General features: G+C 35.9%; 1 protein-coding gene across 4 annotated transcripts in view; it reads right to left on the reverse strand.

Moving 5' to 3' along the window:
* Positions 1-22,517, reverse strand: part of Nup153 (nucleoporin 153) — a 69,806-nt gene that overhangs the window by 43,212 nt on the left and 4,077 nt on the right. For 3 of the 4 annotated variants that reach the window (XM_004847635.3, XM_004847632.3, XM_087181218.1), the window contains 4 exons: positions 14,347-14,572; positions 3,436-3,684; positions 3,143-3,282; positions 2,934-3,062 (listed from right to left, as the gene is read on the reverse strand). In XM_004847635.3, coding sequence (XP_004847692.1) covers positions 2,934-3,062; positions 3,143-3,282; positions 3,436-3,684; positions 14,347-14,572 — 744 coding nt within the window. The remainder of the gene's footprint in view (positions 1-2,933; positions 3,063-3,142; positions 3,283-3,435; positions 3,685-14,346; positions 14,573-22,517) is intronic. The other variant, XM_087181219.1, reaches the window with a different exon arrangement.

Here is a 22,517-nt window from a genome sequence, read left to right on the forward strand (position 1 = left end):
CCACCACCACACATTTTTTTAAAAAGTCAAAATCTTTAATGTAAAATAAAAACACCAAAGAAACATACAAACAAAACAGAATTTCTACAATCTTCAAGAAAATGGCAGGACAAAGGACAGAATGATACAATTTACCTTAAATTGACTGTTTCTTTAAAATTTATTTAATTTCCAATTCTTCACAGCTGATATGTATGTATGTATATGTATGTGTGCATATATATACATATATATATATATGTATATATATGCACACACACATAAATACACTGACTTTACTGTCCTTTTATCTTGTGGCCTTATTAGTTCTGGTACTTTTTTTTTTGTAGTCTCTTGGGATATGAAGATAAGTATAGAGTCCTTGACTAAAAATGACTTGTTTCTTTTCCAATCCATATATGCTGTTTTGGTTTTGGTTTTGGTACTGGGAATCGAACTCAGGACCTTGTGCTTGCAAGGCAGGCGCAGTGCCACTGAGCTAAATTCCCACCCATACATTATGTTTTGTGTGTGTGTGTGTGTGTGTGTGTGTGTGTGTCTGTACACGCGCATGCGCACGCGCCAAATGCACTAGATAATATCCACATCCTGATATTAAATACGTGAAGGAGTATAGAATTGGTATTATTTCTTTCTTAAATGTCTGCCACCATCGAAGGTGTCTGAGCCTGAATGTTCCTTTGCTGGAAGATATTTAAACTATGAATTCAATTTAATGTACAGATACAAACTATTCTAGCTACTTATTAATATCTAACATTAAATACATAAAAAATTTTTTAAAGTTCAAGATCTATATGCTATATACTATAAAACATTCATGAAATAAATTTTACAACACCTAAAAGGAGAGATATACCATATTTATGGATTGCAAGATTCAATTTGTTAAAATGCCCATTTTCAAATTAATCTTTAGACTCAATGCAATCCAATCAAAACTCCAACTGCCTTTGTAGAAGCCAGTAGGCTGATTCTAAAACATTGTGGAAAAGTGAAGAACTTAGGAAAGCCAAAACAAGCTTGTAAAAGACAAATGAAGCTGGAAAATTCACATTAACTAATTTTAACACTTACTAGTGCTGGCAAAAGCATAGACATAGATCAATGGAAAAGTATAGAAAATCCGGAAGTAAAACCAAGTATAGTTTACAACAAAGGTATAAAGGTAATTCAATGAAGGATAGTCTTTAACAAATGGTACTAGAACACGTGTGTCCACATACAAAACAAATGAACACTGACCCATACCTCGCACTATACATAAAACTTAAAAGAAATCACAGACCCAAATTAAAGCCCAAAACAAAGAAGCTTCTAAAAGAAGACACAGAAGACAATCCGTGACACTGGGTTAGGCAAAAATGTCCTACATGACAGCAAAAGTATGAAATAATAAAACAATACACTAAATGTCACAAAAGGTAAAAACTATTCAAGACACTGTTAAGCCAGAGAATGAGAGAAAATATATGTAAAACACACATTTAATAAAGGACTTGTACTACAAAAGATGAACTTTCAAAATTCATTAGTAGAAAAATAACCCAATTTAAAAATGGGCAGGGGGGCCAGGGATTTAGCTCAGTGGTTCCGCCACTTGCCTCGCAAGCACAAGGTCCCGAGTTCGATCCTCAGTACCATAAATAAATATATAAATAAATAAATTTATTTTTAAAAATGGGCGGAAGATATGAACAGATACTTCACAAGAAATCAGACACTAATAGAAAATAAGCACATGAAAAATACTCGGTTATCATTAGTCATTAGGGAAATGCTAATTAAAACTACCACTATATGTCTTTTAGAATGGCTAAAATAAAAAACTAACATCAAGAGCTAGAAAAGATGCAGAGCAAATGGAACTCCCATATTACTAGTGAGAATAGCAACTGGTAACAACCATTTGAAAAACAGTTTGGCTGATTATTATACAATTACAATGTGGCCTACTAATCCAGCTCCTAAGTTTCTAGCCAGGGGAGATAAAAATGTTCACTGCAGCTTGATTCATAATTGCCAAAAATTGGAAACAATCAAATGTCATTTCACTGGTAAGTGACAAGCTATATCATAACAATATTCTTCAGTATGAAAAAGGAGTTACTGATGATATATAAAGAGATCAACCTCAAAAGGAATTACGGAATAAAAACCAGATTCAAAGGGGTACATATGACTATATGACTATATTTACGTAAAATTCTAGACAAGCCCAAACTACAGGGAAAGAATTAGGTGGTGGTCACAGAGTGATAGTGAAAGGAGGGATTGACTACAGAGGAGGCACAAGGTAATGTTTTGGGATGACATAAATATTTGAATATTTTTGCAGAAGTGGTTACACAACACTGTTTTATTAAATTCAAACACACTTATATTAAGGGTAAATTTTACTAAGTGAACTTATACCACACTTTAAAACAAAAACAAGAATTATTACTCATATTCCTAGGACACACACAAACCTAATAGAAAAAAATGTTCACTTAGATCTAATAATGTGAATTACCCTAAATTTAAAAATACATTATCCAGGGCTGGGGATTTAGCTCAGTGGTTCTGCCACCAGCCTTGCAATTACAAGGTCCCAAGTTCAGCCAGAGATTCAGCTCAGTGGTTCCACCGCCTGCCTCACAAGGTCCCGAGTTTGATCCCCAGTACCCAAAAACAAAACAAAACAAAAACTAAAAATATACTATCCATAGTTCTATAATTTTACCAAAAAATAATTAAAAGTCTATTTTGAAGAACCAAGAGAGATTACGTAAAGGTGCAAATTTCCAATGATGAATGTCATTATATTGTATACCTAAAATACACCAATAAAATAAAATTTTTTTTTAAAATGTCTATTTTGAGTGTCAACAGTCTCTTAGAATCTAGTTAAAGGAGGGAAAAGAGACTATCATTCACCTAATCACACCAACCTGATAAGGTGTATTCCGTAGCTTTGACTGTCTTACAGCAGCTGCTGCCCCACCATATGTTGTTTTCCCAGGATAAAAAGGAGAATCTCCAAGCTGACTTGTTTTAAGATTTGAAGAATTCCCAAGTGACTGCACAGAAACACAATGGCAAATAATAAACAAAAATACTCAAAATCAATGTGAATAAATCCAAACCAGTTCATACTCACAGGGGAAAGTGTTCCAAAGGCAGACAAGTTGAATGCTGGTTTTTTTGAGCTGGAGGCAGTGTGCTGTGAGAGTGACTGAGAGCGGTCAGGCTCTGGAGACCACAGATGTGGCAATGAAGTGTTCTTTGAAACAGCTATATCTGAAAAAATACATAGTTTATACTTATACACCAATTATAATACCCTAGATTTTCATAAGGAAAATTAAAAATTAAAAACTATGAATAAAGGAAAATTTTCATGCTATGAAATTTACATTTACTACCAAAATTACTACCAAAGGCTAAGAATACCTTTATCAGATGCTCTTGAAGAAAAACCACTGGTAGTTGAGATGTTATCATCATCATGTTGAGAGGTAGAATCTTTAATTTCCTTTACAAGGGAAAATCCAGAACTGCCAATTGGAAATGCCGAAGATGTGGATGGCTGACAATTTAATGCAGGGGATTCCAACATAGAGAGATTCAGATGGCTCCGATGAAGTGAAGGTCTTGTTAATACATCTGGGTAATCTGAAGCAGTACTAGTTGTTGAAGGTTCTTTAAAGAAGAGAAACAATATAATGAATAGAGAACTTTAAAAAGTTATATACTATCATAAAAAAATAATTCATATTTTAAAAAATATAGTTTCAATTCACATCACAGAGGCCTCCCACAATAAGCTCAATTGAGTATGTTCTTCAGCTGGTCAAGGTTTCATCTAACCAAAATACATTACCTAACCTATTGTCAAAATATGTGTGTTAAATCACACACCACTTCTTAGAATACATGGCTCTAGATTTTCCTTGAAAAGGTATTACTGTAAGATTTACTCACTGAAAAGAAAATCAAAGACACCAAGAAAATCATAAAACTACAAGCATGTTTTTCTTCATCAAAATAGTCATTTATATATCCTCCCAGATATTCTATATGCATATAAAATATACTTTTTCCCTAAACACATATTATACTTCCTGTTCTGTGCTTTTTCATTTCAATATAATTTTTTCTATATTCAGAGCACTCCCTTTAAAAACTACATTATTTTCTATGTCATCATACTAATTGTAATATTCATTCAATTATTTTCCTGATGTGCCATTAAACACACATGAACTTATAACTGCATATTTTTAAGAGTATTCATTTGCATAAACCTATGATTTTCTGCTTTAAGTTCATATGATAATCATGAGAGAAGAAGCTATTAAATATTTCTGAGCCACTCACAAGTGGTATGATTCAGCAGGTCTGAGGTTATGCTCATAAATAGCCTAAGCAGTCCCAGGTATCCTAAGAATCAATGTAATAAACAATTATACGTGGAACTGCTGAATACTCATTTTTGCTTATAATAGATACTAAACTGCAATTCAAAGGATTTCATGGCTGGGTGTGGTGGTACGTGACTGTAATCCCAGCACTAGGGAAGCAGAGGCAGAGGCAGGAGGATTGCTGCACATTCAAGGGCAGCCTTGGCTACATAGTGAGGTCATGACCAGCCTGAATAACAAAGCAAGACCCTGTCTCAAAAAACAAACAAGCAAACAAACACAAAGGATTTCATGAAAAGGCAATAGAAGCAAAAGCAAATAGGAACTACATCAAAATTAAAACTTTTTGTACACCAAGGAACAGTCAAGAGTGAAAAAAACCTACAAAATAGATGAAAATATCTGCATAATATGTAACATAAGGGGTTCATATGCAAAATACATAAATAACTCCTACAACGCAAAACTAAAATTCAAATAAATGTGACTAAAAATTAAGCAAAGAACCTGAACAGACATTTCTCCAATGATATAAAAAAGTGACCAACAAACATGAAAAGATGTCCAACATCACTAACCACCAGAGGAATACAAATCAAAACCACGATGAAATATCACCTAATTATAAGGACAGCTAATATAAAAAATATATATAAATGCTGGCTAGGATGTGGAGAAATTGGAATCTGTTGAGCACTGCTGAGAGAAATGTAAAATGGTGCTGTAGCTACAGTGACAATTTTTTAATAATTATAGAAATTCCATGATCTATGAATTCTACTTCTGAGTATATACCCAAAAGAACTGAAGACAGGGTTTTGAAGGCACTTATATACTCATGTTTGAAGCAGCATTATTCAGAAGAGCCAACAGGTAGATGTAAGCCAAATGTCTATCACCAGATAAATCAATAAGCAAAATGTGGTATATACATTTAATGGAATTCTGTCCTACCCTAAAAAAGGAAATCTTGATGCATGGTACAATAACCATTTATCTTAAAGATATACTACATGAAATAAGCCAGTCACCAAAAGACAAATATTGTAGAATTTCACTCATGTGAAGAATTCAGTATTCAAAGTCAGTGACAGAGTAAGAAACTAGAATTGTGGCTGCCAAGGGCTGAGGGCCAAGGGCCGAGGGATGAAGGAATGTGATGTTTTGTTTAATGGGTATGGCCATTCAGCTAGCTCTTCAAGGCAAAAGTTCTAAGATGAAGAGTGGTAGTGGTTACACAACAATGTGAATACACTTATGTCAATGAACTATACAACTAAAAATTATCACAATGATAAATTTTATGTTTTATATATTTTCTCAAAACTCAAAAAATTTCAAAGCAGGCCAGGATTGAGCTCAGTGGTTCCACTGCTTGCCTTGCAAGCACAAGGACCCAAGTTCGATCCCCAGTACCAAAAAAAAAAAAGAATACTCAGGAAACTTTTGGGAGTGAGGGGTCAGTACTAGAGATCACACCTACCACCCTGGCAGTCTACCACTGGGCTACATCAACCCCAGACTTTTTTAAAATTTTGAGACAGGGTCTTGCTAAGTTGCTGAGGTGAGACTTGAACTTGCAATCCTCCTTCCTCGGCTTCCCCAAATGCTGGGATTACAGGGATATGTCACCACACTGAACCAAAACATTCTATCTTAAAAATCCAATAGGATATCTAAATTGATTTCATATAATAATTTATCAAACATGCTCAAATTAAAACATATTGGCTGCTGCTGGGGATTTAGCTCAGTGGTTTCGACACCTGCCTCACAAGCCAAGGACCCGAGTTCAATCTCCAGTACCAAATAAAAGAAAAAATATTGGCTGAAGCTTAGAGTTCTACTTGTATTGTCATTTAATCCAATTAGCATTTAAATGTTATATTCTTCCCTAGAATGTGCAAGACGCTGGGTTCAATCCCCAGCATCACAATAAAATTTTTTTTGGTACTGGGGATCGAACTCAGGACCTTGCTTGTGAGACAGGTGACAGCACCAATGAGCTAAAAATCCCTGGCCCATCACAATAAAAATTTAATGTTATAAATACTTTAATTTCTCCACAGTAAGTCACATACATATAGTCTAAAATGTTTTTTAGGATATGAAATACTATAATGTTGTAGTAGATTATAAAAATGCTTTTTCTTACTCTTATTCTCTAATCTCTGCATCAATTTATCCTGTGGGATAAAGGTGATAGGACATTAATATACACTACTAAAAAATATATATTAAAAAGAAATTTAAACACAGAGACAGGATAATTTCTAGCGCTGGAAGACATCTCCTAAATGTACTAACTTATACAAAAACTCCAGTTCTCTTCTCTAGAAGAAAAAGAAATCCAATCTGGTACATGTTTGCATGAGGGTACGCTGCTAATAGCCATGCCAGTTTTTGCTATGTATGGAGCTTCCTTACCCTCCATACCAAGCTGAGTAAAGGACACAGTATAGGATATTAAGACTAGACAAGGCCATATTATCTACAGATTCACATCAGCCATAAATGCCTAGTTTCTAAGACTACAACTGTTAAGTACCATCCTATCAATCAAAGTAGCCCATAACTTCAATTCATTACTGGTTCATTTAGTACATTTAACACTGTGGGGCCCTTGGTGGCTGAAATTCTTATTCTATCAGTAAAAAAATTTTTTCTTTTCCCCCATTAACTTTATTGGTACATTTTAGGTATACAATAGTTACATTCATCATTGGGATCTTGTACCATTACATGAGTCTCTTGGTTCTTATTTTTTTCCCCTTCCCTTGCCCTCCCTTCACCCCCTCCACCCTTCCCTATTTGCAAAGACCTTGTTTCCATTTTTTTCCTCTTCTCATATTTTTTCCTTTCCCTTTTTTCCCTTCCCCTACCCCTCCCAATTACCCTGCTCTTTTAGACCTTTTCTTCCTGTTACACAATATCAGTTAAACATTTTTTAAATTACAATATTAAGATCTAGGAGACATTACCACTGATTTTACAGAATTTAAAAGGATATGGAAAGCATATTACAAAAATCTTTTTTGAAATAAATTTGACACCTTCTGAGAAGTAACTTGGAAGACAAATTAATGAAACTAACTCTGGAGGAAATATAAAATTTGAATAGCACCTATTAAAGAAAGTATATTCCTAGCTTGAAAACCTACCTATATGACAACAGCAGGCTCATAAACATTTTAACTGATAAATTATATCAAACAATTAAAGCAGAAAAAAGAAGGAACACTTCTCCCCTCATCTTAGGAACTCAACATTGTGCTAATCCTAAAACTGGATAAAGATAATAGAAGAAAGAAGTATGAACATAGACAGAAATTTGTTTAACAAAACAAACTATTGGAAGGCAGGATGTAGAAAGTGGTTTTGTTATAGGGATGGCAGTGTTGGTTCAGCATTGGAAGATCCACCCCCAAAAGTCATCATTTAAACAGAGGAAAGGAAAAAGCTATATGATCCTGTCACTAGTTGGAGAAAAAGTATTGGACTAAATTCTACAGCTGTTCATGGTAAAAGCTATCAGGAGCCTAGAAGTAGAACAGAAACTTCTCAACAGATTAAAGACATGTACTCCATACTTCCAGCGAGAACGCCTTATATGAATGGAGAAGATACAATGCTTTCTCCCTAAGGTGGGGAACAAGGGCAGATATGCTTACTCTTTATCTGTCCATTAAACTTTGAAACCTAGGCCCCACCAAAATAGTCTGGCAATAAAATGACACAACTAGGATAGGACTGGCACGCCAGAAGCAAAATCTTTATATGTACATGAAATGATCATCTACAGAGAAAATACTAAGAAATCTCTAGGAGCCCCTGGAACTTGTACTTGAATTTAGCAAGATTAGAAAACACAAGGTAGATAAAAAAATTCAGGTCTGTGTATACTTGCTATAAATGAAGAACTGGATATTGAAATTTTAAAGTTATGTAGGAGTACAAAGGACCCAGAAAAGCCAAAAACAAAAACAAAAACAGTGTTGGAAGACGTTTAGCACCCAATTTTAAGACTTCTTCTAAAGCTACAGTAATCAAGGCAGTGTTGGTGTAAGGAAAGACATACAGATCATTGGAATAAAACAGAGAATCTAGAAATAGAACCACACATATATGGTCCACTGAGTTTTGAAAGATTATTTAACATTAGCATTTTATAGAATATAAACTAGATTCAAGAGCCGAGGAAGCGATAGTGTCTTCAGCAAATGGCACTAGAACACCTGGTATCCATATATAAAAAATTAACCTCAACCCTTTTTTTCCATACATGAAAATAACTTGAAGGGATCTATGAACCTAAATAAGAAAGCCTAAAAGTATAAAACTTTAAGAAGAAATTATTAGGGAAAATATTTATGAATTCAGGGTAGGCAAGAACTACCTAGGACACAAAAAACATGATGTATAAAAGAAAAAAAATTGATGAGATTCCATCAAAATTTAGAACTTTAAATGACATCATTAAAATGAAAAGTAGTCCTTAAACAGACCATATTTACAATGCATATAACCTATGAGCAGAATATATAAAGAATTCTTAGAGCTCATTAATAGACAACCCAATTAAAATGTAGACATAAGATGATAAATAGCCAGTATAGCACAAGGAATGGTGTGCAACTCTAGAATCAGAAAAATACTAATCAGTACAATAATAAGATTGAATTATACACTCATTAGGGAGATGAAGTCAAAAGTTTTGAAAGCCTTGTCATGACTTTTTCTTTTTGTTGGATTCTCCCCCTTTGCCTTTGTCACACCCAATGGATTCATTCTGCTGGGTTTCCTGGGGTTGTGATCCTCATTGTCTTTTCCTAGGGTATTGTCTAAAATTTTTTGGAGTGTCAGATTGGTATTCATGAAGGTCCTGAGGTGCTCTTTCTCATGAAAGTATCTTATTTCTCCATCAATTTTGAAAGATAGTTTTGCAGGTTACATCAATCTGAGTTGGAGGCTGTTTTCCTTTAGGGCTTGAAATACATCACTCCAAGCTCTTCTTGCCTTGAGGGTTTGCATTGAGAAGTCTGCTGTGACTCTCATGGGCTTTCCTTTGTATGTGATTTGTTTCTTTTCTCTCACTGCTTGTAGAATTCTTCTGTTGGATTTCTGGAATCCTAACTATTATATGCCTATGTGTAGATGTTTTTTGATTAAGGCTAGCTGGAGTCCTATATGCCTCACCTATTTGTATGTCAAGTTCTTTTCCCCTGCTTGGGAAGTTTTCTGCCATCACTTCTGTGAACAGTTTTTTTTATGTCATCTGCACTCTCTCCTCTTTCTTCATTGACTCCAATCAGTCTTACGTTATTCTTCTTTGCATCGTCTAGCAGCTGTTGGATTGATTTCTCATGTTCCCTTACAATTTTAAAGCAATTTTTCTTTTCCCCCTCACTAATCGCAATCTTATCTTCTATATGTGAAATTCTACCCTCACATTGGTTCATTCTGCTGTGCAGACTTTCAATGGAGTTTTTAATCTCTTGGAAATCTGTTTGCATCTGTTTTATGGATTCCATTTGTTTCCTATGTTGGGATTCCATCATGTTCCTCAGATCCTCTATTTTTTTATCTGTGTCCTCTCTAGATTTATTAATCATGTCTTGCACCATGAGCACAATCTTTGCTGTTATCTGAGTAATCATTTCTGATTTCATTTTTCCCAGATCCTCTTTTGTTGCCAGTTCAGAGTCCAGGTGGTTGAGTATCAGAGTGTTCCATCTCGTTTCCCTTTGGGGTTGCTGTAGGTGATCCGGAAGTCTGTTTTTGAGGCTTGTTTATGTGTCTTCTCATTTCCACGGGGGGGGGGGGTGCTTCTGGCACCCACGGGGCTCACCTTCTCTGCCCTAGGAGCTTAGGATGGCGGTGGAGGAGCTTCCTTCCGGGTTCTGGGACCGGCTGAGCTTCTCTGCCCTAGGAGCTTGGGATGGTGGTGGGGGAGCTTCCTTCTGGGTGCTGGGACCGGCTGGGCTTCACTGCCCTAGGACCCTGGGATGGCGGTGGGGGGCTCACCCTCTCTGCCCTAGGAGCCTGGGATGGAGGCGGGGAGCTTCCTTCCTGGTGCTGGGACCGGCTCACCCTCTCTGCCCTAGGAGCCTGGGATGGAGGCCTCTATCAGTAAAAATTTAACATGTACATCATTTGAGGTTTTCTTCATTCCACAAACAGAGCTGAGGAAATCAATCACCCAATGGCTCACCATCATTGAGAGCCAACATAGGATACATGGGCAGAAAGCTGCAGGGAAAATGAAACGGGCCACAGATTCTGTCATTACTGCACTGTGCTACTTGAAGACTGCAATACTCTCCACCCTTGCTGTTACTATTAATATATTATATTGGTAAAAATTAGTACTTAGTAACATTCAGGACTCTTGAATCTAAATTATTTTTAGCTTTTCACAATTTGATAATACAATAGTAGATATATTTCTAAGTTCTTTATAAAGTATATACTTTAAATTTAAGTGTAATGTTCCACTAAGTAAACATACACTGATTATTTTGGTTATATCCAGTAAGGCATATACTGATCTTATTGGAGTTACCAGTAGTACTTTTAACACTGACTACAGCATTAAATACTTTGAGAAAGGTCAAAGCAGACTATTTGGGATTCATGAGGTTTAATATAGGATCAGGATTCAGATCCAAGAAACAGACAGAAAGAAAAAAATACAAGTTCTTCGAATAGATGTTGAGAAGCTGCCCACAATTTGCTTACAGACAGCTGCAAGTGGAGCTCAATGGTACAACACTTGCCTGGCATGTGTGAGGTCTTGTGATCAATCCTTTACAGCAAGACAAAACACAATCAATAACAAGGGGCCTTGGAGTGGGGAAGTGGGCAAAAAAGTATGGGAATAGAGAAAGTGGACCGTCAATGAAGCTGGGTGATGGTACACTGAAGTTTATTGTACAATCCTCTTCTGTGGTTTCAAATTTTCCATAATTCAAATTTGTAAGTTATAAAAATGTATATGACATACACTAAAAAAAAGCTACGTTATAAATAATGTAATGAATAATCTGAGTTTAAATTGACCTTGGGAAACCAATGACATTAATTTCACTGTTTTCCACGAAAATACACAAAAAGAACTTCACAGATGTCACATTAGAAGCGCTCCATGTATCTTACCGTCTAAATTAAATTTCAAATTAATAAATTCTTACAAGTACTGTATGCCCATCTGGATAGAAATGGTAGTTCCTGTCACTTTGGATATGCTCTTACATACAAACCACAATTCCCTAGCCAAAAGGAAGAGAAACTGCGGTTCCTTTAATGGGAAAAATAAAAAATGACATGGAAGCAGTCAGATTTTCCAGATAAAGTCTCAACATGGTTGTTAATATATTTAAAAGAAATCTTGAAAAGTACAGGTATTAAGTCTTTTCAAGTTATTTTTAATAAAAATCATTAAACATTTCAAAGACTATACCAAACTTAATTTAAGAAAATTTAGAAGCCGGGTGTGATAGTGCACACCTGTACTCCCAGGACTCTGGGAGGCTGAGGCAGGAGGGTAACAAGTGAGTCTGGGCAACTTAAGTGACTCTGTCTCAAAATAAAAAATAAAAAGGGCTAAGGATGTAGCTCAGTGCAAAGGTCCTAGGTTCAATTCCCAGTATCTCTATCCCCCCCACACACACCCAACAAAAACTTAGACTCATATTTTTCCAAAGGAACCATTTTTTCAAGCTCATTTTGCTATCACTATTTCTCACTATAAGTAAATCAGGCAGGAAAATGTGTTAGTAAGTATGCCAAAATTGACCAGCCATATATCCAAGTCAATTATTTATTCAAGACAAGATTTAACAGATAGAAAAAATTTTCTATGTCAAAAAATATAGTAAAAAAAGATAAACACAAAGATAAATTGGACTACAAAAATCAAACACACTTGTGCTTCAAAAGATACTATCAAGAAAATGAAGAGATAATCCACAGAATAGAAGAAAATATTGGTAAACTTTACACTTATAAGGGATTTAAAAGATAGGAAATGAAAAAAAAAGTGGGGAAAAAAAAATTTAAAAAGTGGGAAAAAGAGCCAGACACAGTGGCGCACAATGGTAATCCTAGGACTCTGGGAGGCTAAGGCAGGAGGATTTTGAGTTCACCCCAGCTTGGGCAATTTAGTAGCAATTACAAAGATATACAAATGACCAATAAGCACTTTAAAAGCTGCTCTACATTGTGAGTGATCAGGGAAATGCAAACCAAAACCACAATGAGATATTACCACACACACTTGGATAGCTATAATCAAACTACAAACAAGTATGAGGATAGAAAAAAAGTGGAACCTTCATACACTACAAGTAGAAAGATAAAATGTAGCCATCTGTAAAAACACTCTGGCAGTTTCTCAAAATGCTAAACAGAATTCTCATATGCCCCAGCAATTTTACTTCATAAGAAAATCTACATAAATTCATAGAGGTAATAGTTATAATATCTAAAAAGTGAAAACAACCCAATGTCCATCAGCTGATGAATGGATAAAAGGTAGTTTATCCATACAATGGCATACTGTCCAACTATAAAAAGAAATGAAAATTCTGATACAGTTATAGATGAACTTTGAAAACACCATACTACACAAAAGTCAGTCAGACATATTATTTGATTCCATTTAAATAAAATGTCTAAAGTAGGCAAATTCACAGAGGTAGGAAAATTACTGGTTATCAGCAGTTGGGAGAGAAGAGAATGAAGTTATTGATAATTGGTATGAGATTTCTTTGTGGAGAGACACAAACATTCTAAAATAATGGTAGTGATCGGTGCAGAACACTGAACTCACTAAGAACCACTAAACTACAGGTTAAATAGCTGAATTTTATGGCATATCTCAATAAAGCTGTAAAGGAATATACACACACACACACACACACACACACACAGTGAAATGAGAGTAATATCTCTAAATACATCAGAAGTATGGGTTATACTAAATTTACTCGATACTTGTAAACCCTGCCAAAATGCTACAAAGTAAAGCCAAAATGCAGCATGATTAATGCTGCATGATTAATGGATGACCCAGCTGAGTTTGCTCTGGAGAGGACAGATGCCAACTGCAGTTACACCCAAATTCACATGCTGTGTGACAGGCACTATATCACAGTTTCATTGTAACGGTTCACATTTTTTCCAGGCTTCCTTAGTGCCAGGATCTACTCTAAGGGCTTCAGGATTTCTTTTTTAAACCAGGGGGTTAGTCTCAAACTTGTGGCCTCAAGTGATCCTCCTGCCTCAGCCCCAAGGTCTTGAGTTGCTGAGATTACAGGCATGCACCACTATACCCTGCTGACAACTATTCTTCCTGAAACAACTTATGAGGTAAAAAAGAGATATATATTATCTTGTCAAAAGCCATATAACTACTATTATTGGTATGAAAGTCAAACTCAAAGGCTGACATCACACCTTGCACTTTCACTGATGTAACAGCCATCCTTAATGAACATAAGCCTAATAAATAAAAAAGGCATCCAATATGAACCTGATCACCCCTCACACACTCAGTGAGATTTACCACAGCTAGGTAATATAAAGATATTTAAAACTGGGGCATGAAACCCTGTCATTCAGCCAGGCATGGTGGCGCATGCCTATTATCCCAGCACTCGGGAGGCGGAGGCAGGAGGATCAACAGGAGTTTGAGGCCAGCCTGGGCTACATAGTGAGTCCAACGCCAGCCTTAATTACAGAGCAAAGCCCTGTCTCAAAAAAACCAAAACATAAGATAAAATAAATAAAAATTTTAAACCTGGGGCCGGGGATTTAACTCAGTGGTTTCGCCGCCTGCTGCGCAAGCGCAAGGACCCGAATTCAATCCCCAGTACCAAAAAAAAAAAAAAAACCAAAATTTTAAACCTGTCATTTATAGCAAAATACTCAGTCTATTTACCTGCTGCACTACTGACTGCTGGCTCAGGAGTGATTCGCTCATCACTGATCTCAGTATTCTCCTCACTCGCATACATCACACGGTCATCTTCTCTATTTTCTGGCCAGTGTGGTACCTCATTGGTGTCTGTTGAGCAGCTACACACATCTTCATTCCTACTGAAGTATCTCTGTAGCCACCCTGGCACAATATTCTTAACAGACTCTGTAACCCTGCTAAGAATGCCCTGTTGGGGGAAAAAAAGACTATTTTAGAAATTTATTTTTTAAATAAACACATACTTATAGAAAGTCATGCCAAATAAAATACAATTGTCTCAAACAAGGTTCACTGAAATTCAATCGCTAAACTTATGATGGCATGTTATTTTATAAATTCTACAGATTATAAAATTCATAGTTTTATATGCTACCTGAGCTAGTATTTGTCACAAATGACTACAGTATTCTAATCTTTTAAGATCTCAATGGGCCATCAAATAAGCAAGCTCTAGTTTAGTAATAAAATATACAATGTTTTAATTCAATAAAATACACCCTTTTCTACCCAGCATATTAAAATAATATAACCACACCTTTAACAATTATTTTAATGTATTTTAGCAAAACAAAACTTTAGGCAAAAATAGGAGAGGTTTTCAAAAGAAATGAGACAAATAACAGAACATAAAGTAAGCTAAATTCAAGATTTACCATCTTTTCTGATGATGAAATTTTATCGTGTCAAAAGTTGCCTGAAAAATCTGAGGAATTTATTTACTTATGGCAACTTCTGAAGGGAGAAATATAACATGATAATACCATTAGTATTATTAACATTTCCTGTAGTTCTGGTATGAGTCAGACACTGTTCTAAGCAATTTATATAGATTACTCAATTAAATCCTGGCAATAACTTTATAAAGTTGGAATTGAGATTCCCAAAATGAAGTTGTCAGGGGCCCAAGGTATAAACAAAACTACTACAATATATTTAGGAGAAAGCAAAACAGGGCTTGGGATTGCCAGGACATAGGGTAAAATTTGAGTACCTCTCTGTTCTTTGATTTACTCTAGGTTAAATAAAAATATCCCTTCCTACTACTACCCATAGGAATTAATAATGTCAAATGAAATAATGTGAAAGTACACAATTTACACAGTTTAATAAACATATACTGATAATTTTATTGCTAACAGAAACAAACTGAGGTGAGGTAACCAAATTCAGACAACTTCCTTCATAAAGTGGCATTAAGTTTCAGAGAAAAAGTCATAGAAAGAAAAAAAAAACCTTAGCAGATACCTCCCCAAAAGTCAACCCAAAATATATAAATCTACTTTGAAAGCAAATCCAAGATAAAGAGGCTTTAAAAATCCTGTCACCCAAGCTGGGGATGTAGCTCAGTGGCACCACACCTGCCTTGCAAGCACAAGGTCCTGTGCTCAATCACCCAAGGGTGGGGGTGGGTGGGGGGCGTAACTGGGAACTATGTAGTTTTCCATGTATTCTCCAAATAGAAATTTTCAACAGATATACAAGGCAAGCTCTCTATCAAACACATGAAGCCAATAATTCTAAAGTATTCACTACTATGGTAAAAAAATACAAATTCAGTTTCGCTTTTCTATACCTGTGTTACATACTTTGAAAAAAAGGAGGCTACACCTAGATTTAACACTGCATTTATAGAAACACATAAAGCACTAGTTATTTACCCCTCCCCATATTTCAGAAGACCTAAAAGTGCTTATAAGTTAAAACATACTTTAAGATAGACTTAAAAATAAATGATATAGGGGCCGGGCATTTAGCTCAGTGGTTTCGCCACCTGCTGCACAAGCGCAAGGACCAGGGTTCGATCCCCAGTACAAAAAAACAAAAATAAATAAATGACATGAGATTTCAGGTTATCTAAATATCTACAGCAAGGACACAGGATAGAAAGGCTTCTGTGGATTTTTTCCAAAGTGTTTAAGATACAAAAGTATCAAAGACCCTTATGACTCCTACCCATCAAAAGCAAATCACAACTTAAAACTAACATATTTAACCAAAAGTCCCGTAACAGCATTAGGTTATCTTGGGGAACAATCACAAAACAAAACTGAACAAGGGAAAAGAGATATAATAAGGCTCATTTACTACAATGTACAAACTGTGCTTACAGCTTTTGTTTTCTAAACTGAAACTTAACCAATTTATCTAATCTCAGCCCAAAGCAATTTAGCACAGGAAAATTACAGTGAACAGAAATTATACTGGCACAAAGAAAAGTAGCTGGGTGTGGTGGCCCATGCACATAATTCCAGCACTCACCTATAATCCCAGCACTCAGGACCCTGAGGCAGGGGGATCAAGGCAAGTTAAACAACAGCCAGGTTACATAGTGAATTCAAAGCCAACCTGAATTACATAGTAAGACTATATCTCAAAAAAACAAAGCAACAAATAAAAACAAATGTAGATTAATTACAAAAAAAACAAACATCCCTGCACTGTAATAACTAAGTATACTTTTGTAAGTTAAATGACCTATGTCATCAAGAAAAAGTTACGATTGAAATACACTAATATTACTGGTTCTCACAGTATGATCTCTTTAGCTAGAGTAATAGCATTCCATCAGGCCCTATGCCATCTTATTAAAGGAACAACTCCTAAAGTGGGACTCAGCCCTCCAAATAATTCTGATGTACAGTATGCCAAAGTTTGAGATCTACCACTAGTTAGTTTAGGAAATCAGATATAATCTAGGGAAAAAGTTCCTCTAAAACAGGTGAATAAACTTACATATACTTAAAAGGCTTCATTAAATTTCAATTGTCTAGAAAATACACAAGTTAGAGCACTAGTCAGACAATAAAATGAAAATATCCTAGAACAAATCAGAACAACAAATCTTACAGTGACCATTTTGGACTATACTAAATACAGTGCAGCTCATATATTGCTATTCTTCATTCTATTCAATTAATATTTATTGATCATACAGTTATGAGTGATGTCACAGTAGTGAACAAGTTCTTGTCTTCTTGGAGCTTATAAATCGAGGAAAAAACAAACACGGTAACATAGTATGTAACACATAAACACACAATACATTGCCATGAACAAAAATAAAGCCAGAAAGCAGGTCTCCTATAAGCACAGAAAGCTCCTGAGAAAATGAGAAACACACCATGCAAATTTCTTCTGGAGGAAATATTATATTCTAAGAGAACAAAAGGTACAAAGACCCAAATACGAGTGTCCTTAGCACAGGCTGTTCAAGCTTGTAGTAACCCTACTATTACTAAACACAAAAATCTAGTAAACCTTAAAATAACTTTAAATCCTTCAAAATTTCCCTTGAATCTTTCACTCACACATCTTAATCTGCCTCATCTTTTATTCTGTGGCCTATGTATCTAGTCATTAGAAAAGTCTAAAAGAGTGGTTCTGAAAATATAGTCCTCAGACTAACAAAATTGGTGTTACTCATAAGATCATCAGAAAGGCAAATTTCTTTTTTTTGTTTGTTTTGGTACCGGGGATTGAACTCATGTCCTTCCGCTTTCGAGGCAGGCAGCAGAACCACTGAGCTAAATCTCCGGCCCGGCAAATTTCTTTTTAACAAGTGCCTACATGATTCTTGATGCAAAATAAAGTTTGAGGACCACTCTGTTAAAAGCATCTAAAACTCAGTGACTGGTTAATCCAACTAAAGCCTTCATAAACATAACTTTGAGTATAAAATTTTGCCTAGACGACCATTCTATTTTCATGATTATCTTTTTTATCAAATGCATCATGCCTTTACCCTGAGAATCAATCAGAAGTAAACATGAGGGCTTACCTTTGAGTCTTATTTTCATTATTAAAGACTTACACAGGGTCTTTGCAGTGAATAACCAACTACTACCAGACATCAGATTTTAAAACTGCAGTGGGGAGGAGGAGGGCACATCTCTCTCAATTATGCACAGTGCTGGGTTAGAGACTATCAAGAGGTAAGGGACCCTGCCTATGAAAAAGATTCAGAGAGGTATCTCCCTATCTGGTAATTTTTTAAGAGTTTTAAAATGCCAAAGACAGACTTCAGCAACTAATGGAAAACTGAGAAAGTAAAAGGAGCTACAAAAGAGGGAAAATGAGCTTTGCATGAAAAAATTTCTTTTGACCTTTCTACCAAAAAGGTCCTGAACACTCACCTATCTTTTCAGGAGTTCTTTAAAGAGTTCTTCAGGTCTTTATGAAACTGGGGCAAAGGAATGCTATATGATTTCTAAAAACCTAACAAAACAAACCTGGCAGGGAAACAAAAGTACTGAGAAAAGCTCTAGGAAGAAAGGAATGAATACTCAAATCCTACTACACCAAATCAATTTCCTCCCCACTGTCAAGAGGCTTCAGCAGTAAGAATAAAGGCAACAATGATAACTTGATGTGCCAGACAGGCTCCCCCTTATATCTACTAACAGAGCCTTGGAGCTCCCACAGGAAGCTAAGTACACTGTCCACACCCTGCGCTAGAGAAAGCGGAAGCTCTGAGAGGTGGCATCATGTCTCACGGCACAGAGTAGCTGGTGCACAGGTTTAATTTATCTACAGCTGCCCTGTTCAAATGACATCTTATTGCAACATATGAATATTCTAGAACAAGTTTCTAAAAACATCAATAATTCTAAAACTCAAGCCAGGCATGGTGGTGCAAAGCAGTAATCCTAGTACTCTGGAGGCTAAGGTGGGAGGTTTATCACAAGTTTAAGGCTAGCCTCGGCTACGTAGTGAGTTCAAAGCAAGCCTGAACTACATAGTGAGACCCTGTATCTAAAAAATAAACTAAAAAACTTGGTTTAATAATGATAAATCACCTTTGGCAATTATTTTTGTTGTTCCACTAATATTTCTTCCCAACAAAAAACAACTCTGTGAATCTATCCAACAGCAAGAAGAAACAGAAATATCCTCTGGAATTATAACGCACAGAAGAAAAGCAAAAAGCCCCCCAAAAACCAAAATTACTGAAGTGCTTAGGGAAAATAAATAGTATTAAAACCTTAGGTGGCACTGAAGTAAAGTCTACATCAGATAATCAGAAATAATGAAGTTGAATTCAAGGATTAAAGAAGTAAATTTTTAAACTTGGCCTGGATAAATCAACTGCGTTTTCTCTCCCCAGAAACTAGGGAGTTCTTCATTTGGAAAAACAGATTAAGGGGGGGCAGAAAGCCACTAGAGTTCAGAATAGTTAACCCAATTGTGGACCAGAAGTAAATTCAATACTACACATATATCAAGAACATTTAATGTGTAAGGCTCTGTGAGTGTATTAGCATTTCAAATTACATTTAATCTGACTTCAAGGATTAATGAAGTATGACTGGGGAGGGAAAGGGGTTATTCTATAACACTAACTCAGAATTTATTTGTAATTAAAAAGACGTTCATTTCTACAAATATTTTCAGCAGACATCTTTCCAATATGACTAATTCCTTATCTTTCCTATATATCCTTATTAGACATTTTTACTTCAGTCCTTCTTCAACTCCCTTTTCTTCACATTATGCTTTATTAAGCAGTAATATTCAGATTCTAAAATCTCCTTTCTCAAGTAATTTCAATGGATCTCTAACCACAAAGACCAAATACAGTCCATCATCAGTTGTATGCTTCTGGGATCCTATTTTCCCAAAATACTCAGCTATTTTGATTTCTGCTTGTTGTCTGGGTGTCCATGCTGCACTACAGCCTGGCACTAATCCTTAGGAATCTTCTTCCAGGGTTCTGCACACATCTTTCTTACCCATTTAACTTCCACGTCACTAGGCCACCCTTCCCAGACACTTTTGAAAGTTTTATTTCATATAGTTTTCCAAATCAGTTTTCTTCTTTGCTACCTCCAACTTCAAGTGAAGAACCTGAGACTACCTAGACTTAATAATCAACTTATACAACCAAGTAACACCAAATAATAAAATCCTGTATGCCATTCTAATCTCAGTATTTAGCATTTTTACAAATATTTTTATTCTAACATGACTTATTTAATAAGGTTCTCCATTATAAAGTTAACATGGTAATTTCTGAGGGAAAAAAATTAAGTATTCAAGTTCTAACGCAGTTATACCTTACCTAGTTTCAATAATCCAAATTTAACTTCCAAATCTAAAATATTGTCATATTTTATAAACTATAAGACACTCAGCAGCCAAGCTTACCACATCCACCCAATTCAAGTCCTGCAGCCCCTTAAAATACTTTTCTGGGGTTGGGGATTTAGCTCAGTGGCACCGTGCCTGCCTCGCAAGCATAAGGTCCTGGTTCGATCCTCAGTACCCAAAATAAATAAATAAAATGCTTTTCTGGGTAAAGAATTCAAAACCTACAATTGGCTACAAAGTTTATTTTTTTGTTTTGTTTTGGTACCGGAGATCGAACTCGGGACCGTTCTCTTGCAAGGCAGGCGCCAGAACCACTGAGCTAAATCCCCAGCCCTTGGCTACAAAGTTTAAATGAGAGAAACATGACCCACTAAAAGTCCAAGGCAATTAAACCCACTACAAAACACTTACAAGATATTATCATACTTTTCTCATGTAACATGTTTGAAACTAGGGATTTCTTAAATCACTGTATGAAAAAATAAGCAAAATTAAGAAAACAAACTATCAATAGACAGGAAAGACAATCTATAATCCAGTTTCTCATCAGTTTTGTTTTCCTTTGTTTTTTGAGACACAATCTCGCTATATAGTTCAAGCTGGTCTTAAACTCACTATGTAGCCCAGACTGAAACTTGTGGCAATCCTCCTGTCTCAGCCTCCAGAGTGCTGAGATTACAAGCGTGTGCCATCATGCTAGGAAAGTTTCCGATGACAAATTATATCTGGCACCAGGAATTTAAACAGATTTCCCAGTACTTTTTATTTATTTATTTTTTGGTGGTGGTGGTACTGAGGACCAAATCCAGGGGCCTCTATCATGAGCTACATTCTCAGCTTTTTTGGGGGGTACCGGGGATCAAACTCTGGTCCTTGCACTGGCGGGGCAGGCAACAGAACCACTGAGCTAAATCCCCAGCCGGCCCTTTTATTTTAAATTGAGACAAAGTCTCAAAAAGTTGTCCAGGCTGGCCTCCAACTTGCCTCAGTCTCCCATCCAGCTAGGATTATAGGCATGCACCTTGCACAGCTAATACAGAATAATCCTTAAAAAATATATTCCAACCATGACCATAAGCTACAGTAGCTACAAATAAAAATTGTATTGAAAGTGCACAATCAATAGTCCTTCCAATAATACTCTGAACCTAATAAAAATGACTGACTAGTGACAGCAGACCAAAATTTTCATTTTACTTCAAAGAAGTAGATACCTGAATTGACAGAGGGCTTTCCATTTCCGGGTCATGGCAACATTAGTGGGGCTTTTCTGTCATCTATCTTATTAAATCGGCTAGAGTAAGGGCATGGTGTGGCCATGCATGCTTCTAACCTCAGCACTCAGAGGCTAAGGAAAGCACACCATGAGTTGAAGGCCAGCCTGGACTACAAAGTGAGACTTTTGTGTCTCAAAAAATAAAGGGAGGGGGAGGGTAACTGGCAAGTAAACATAAAATACCACACAAGGGTCTGTCATAAACAAAACATTCTTTATATTCAATAGTTTTTAAACTTGAGTATCTGTTTCTAGTAGTTTAAAAGATTTGGCTTTGTCACTCAAACATATAAATCTTAAATCCTGTATTTAAATTTACAAAGGAACTGGAGTGCCAATGGGGAGGGAAGTTAAGAGGTAGCAAAATTCAGAGATAATGTAAAGATGTTTTAAACCCAAATGCTCTATTTCATCACAATTTCAAATGAGTCCTAACTATATATGCCAGATTCTATTCTAAAAGCTTTACTTATCTTATTTGACCCTCACAACAACTTTCATTTTACTGATGAGAAAATTAAGCAGAATTTAAAGCAGGATAGGAATTAAAATTCAGTCTAAACCAGGTGAGGTGGCACATGTCTATAATCCCAGTACTCAGGAGGCTGACCCAAGAGGACTGCTGAAAGTTCGAGGCCAGCCTGGGCTACAATAGTGAGCTCAAGGATAGCCTGAACTACAGAGCAAAACCCTGTCTCAAAAAACAAAAACAAACAAAAAAATCAGTCTAGTTCTATTAGAGTGTATTTTTTCCAATTAACTATTTACA

The sequence above is a fragment of the Heterocephalus glaber genome, unplaced genomic scaffold, assembly GCF_053883595.1.
Source record: "Heterocephalus glaber isolate CG9 unplaced genomic scaffold, H.glaber_assembly_v1.0 deba00001472, whole genome shotgun sequence".
NCBI lineage: Eukaryota > Metazoa > Chordata > Mammalia > Rodentia > Bathyergidae > Heterocephalus > Heterocephalus glaber.